This window comes from Gastrolobium bilobum, unplaced genomic scaffold (assembly GCF_033153095.1).
Source record: "Gastrolobium bilobum isolate Gb01-03AN ecotype WA unplaced genomic scaffold, APGP_CSIRO_Gbil_v1 utg82032, whole genome shotgun sequence".
NCBI classification, from domain to species: Eukaryota; Viridiplantae; Streptophyta; class Magnoliopsida; order Fabales; family Fabaceae; genus Gastrolobium; species Gastrolobium bilobum.
The window spans coordinates 23,456-26,137 of NW_026896944.1; the positions used below are offsets into that span (position 1 = coordinate 23,456).

The 2,682-nt window shown below is 48.4% G+C and overlaps 1 protein-coding gene across 1 annotated transcript; it reads left to right on the top strand.

Annotated features, from left to right (window-relative positions):
• The first annotated feature begins 940 nt into the window (after positions 1-940).
• On the top strand, positions 941-2,209 carry LOC133302930 (uncharacterized). Its single transcript, XM_061502758.1, has one exon. The coding sequence runs from the start codon at positions 941-943 to the stop codon at positions 2,207-2,209; it is 1,269 nt and encodes a 422-aa protein (XP_061358742.1).
• The last annotated feature ends 473 nt before the right edge of the window (positions 2,210-2,682 follow it).

Sequence of the window (2,682 nt, forward strand, 5' to 3'; positions counted from 1 at the left end):
GCCTATTGGGCTAGACATCTCTGTCCCACGGACAGAACATTGGCGCCGTCTGTGGCAAAATTCTTCTTTGAATTTGAAGTTCCCACCAAATCCAACAAGGGATGGCAATCCGGACGAGGAGCAGTAGCCAGCAACCACCCCCGAATCGGAATCAACCATTGGATCCAGTCCTGGAGGAGACAAATCAGCCTCAGAACCAGATTGGAAACAACATATATTACAACCACGACCAGGTCGAAGACGATGTCTCAGACACTGCTTCGACACCGGCGCGTCAAGATAGGGGGCGGGGGCGAACGTAGCTCCAATAAGAAACAACCCTGCCCAGCATCCTGGAGATCTGGCTGCACGCATTGCTCAATCGGCTGATCCGGATACTCTGTTGGCCAACAATGCGTTTGCTGCAATCATGGAATGAATAGCAGCGCTGGAGACCCGTAGTAACTTACAGCGGCATCAAGATTTCAGGGCCATACGAGAGGAAAATAACAGGGAGATGCAAGACCTCGAACGGCGATTAATGCGGCTGGCTGGACCAGGAACAGCCAATGTGGAAGGCCAACCTGCCAATGGCCGAGAGGGACCACGGAACTCGGTTCAGCCAAACCAAGTTCCTCATCCAGAGAACCCTGCAAATGCGGTGAACCCGAGCCAAGGAAACCAGGTCGCTGATGGCCAAGACGCTCAAAACCACCAGGCATATGTTGACGGACAGGAGGACCGGGTTAGAACTCAGCCTCAACAGAATCCTCAGAACATCCGAGGGCGAGTAGAACCCGGCGGGTATAGGAGGAAGTACAGCAGGAGGTAGTACAACAATAGCCCCCTCACTGGTGAAATACTAAACGTTGTCTTCCCGGAGGATTTTGACTTGGCACGTCTGCCAAAGTACGATGGGAGCCAGGATACACAGATCCATATAGATGCTTTCGACACGGATATGTACATACGAGGAATTGATGAGCCTCTCATATCCCGGATATTTTCCATAACACTGACTGGAGCAGCGCAGGCATGGTTTTCAACCCTTCCTGCTAACTCCATCGGGTCATTTGAAGAATTCGGACAGAAGTTCCTTTTGAACTTTGCAACTAGCAAAAAGCATCCAAAGTCTGAGTTCGCTCTCGGAAAGATACGACAACAACTAGGAGAAACCCTCCAGAAATATCTTAATCGGTTCAAGGATGCTGCATTGCAGGTCCCAGGGCTGCAAGAGAATGTCCATGTTCACCTCATTGTGGCGGGTTTGGATGGTGCATCTAGACTAGCCAAGTCGGTCTATAAAGACCCAGTAAGGACGTTGGAGGAATTCAGAACTCGTTCGAAAAAATATCTCGAACTAGAGCAAATGGAGATTGCAAATGCGCAGTTTGATGAGGGCAAAAGGGGTAGCCCGAGAAGGAGGAGCCCGGCCCTAAAGGGAAAGGAACGAATCGACAATAAGAAGAAAGATCAATGCCCACGAATCCCGGACATGAGGGATCACGTTAGGAGATATGACAAGTATACACCTTTGAATACGTCGCGCTCGCAAATCTGGAGGGAAGTGGCACTCACAGAGATGAAGAAGGTGGAGAGACCCCGGCCTATATTCGACATAGGGAGTTTGGACAAGTCCAAATATTGTGCTTTCCATGACGGACCGGGGCACACTACGGATCAATGCTGGGATCTCCGAGATGCGGTGGAGAAGTTTGTTCGAGATGGAAGGCTACGTCAATACGTGATAAAAACCCAAGGTTCCAGAAATAACAAAAGGAAGTTGGGAAATAGGAATTGGAGCAAAAGTCTCGTTCCTGAAAAGAAGAACAAACAGGATAGGAATCAGAAAAATGATCTCAACTATGACGAATTCCCAGAAGTGGAGTTTGATTGTAATGTAGTTAGTGGAGCCTTGGGGGGAGGAGGAGATACTATAAGTGCTAGAAGAAAATACCTGAAAGAGGTACTCTCTATTCGAGATCGTCCCAAGTTCAAAGAAGACCTAACCAAGCCAGACCCTCCTCTTTTATACTTTACCAAAGAGGACATGCGCGGCGTGTTGCCGGGTCATGTTGACGGACTGGTCATTTGTGAGACCCTAGTGAATTGCCGGGTTCGGAAGATTTTCGTGGATGCAGGGAGTTGTGCCGATATCATACTCTGGGATGCTTTTAAAAAGATGAACTGGATGAAGAGGACCTCAAACCTTGCAAAACGACGCTGGTAGCCTTTAATGGAGAGCATACACCTCCTAAAGGCTACATTGATCTCAGGTTAACCTTGGGAGCAAAGGAAGCGTTCAGATCAGAACAGGTTAGGTTCATAGTGGCCGATTTCCCTTCAGAATATAATATAATCCTGGGAAGACCGACCATACATCAGTGGGACATGTTGGTTTCTACAAAACACCAGAAGATAAAAATGGTGAGCAATAAGAATGAAATAATCACTGTTTGTGGAGATCAGAAGGAATCCAGGGGTTGCTACTTTGATACTATCAAAGAAAATGAAGGGGGACGTTCGAGCCCACCCCGAATTCACTCGGGGGATAAAACCGATAGGAATGTAACTCCTCAGCAATCTAAGAAGCCGGTCAACATGGTTGAACTCGACATGAGAGAAGAAATAATGCCGAGACCCGAACCTGATGGAGAGCTTGAGGATCTCACGCTGGGGAAAGAGCCTGGTCAATTTACCCGC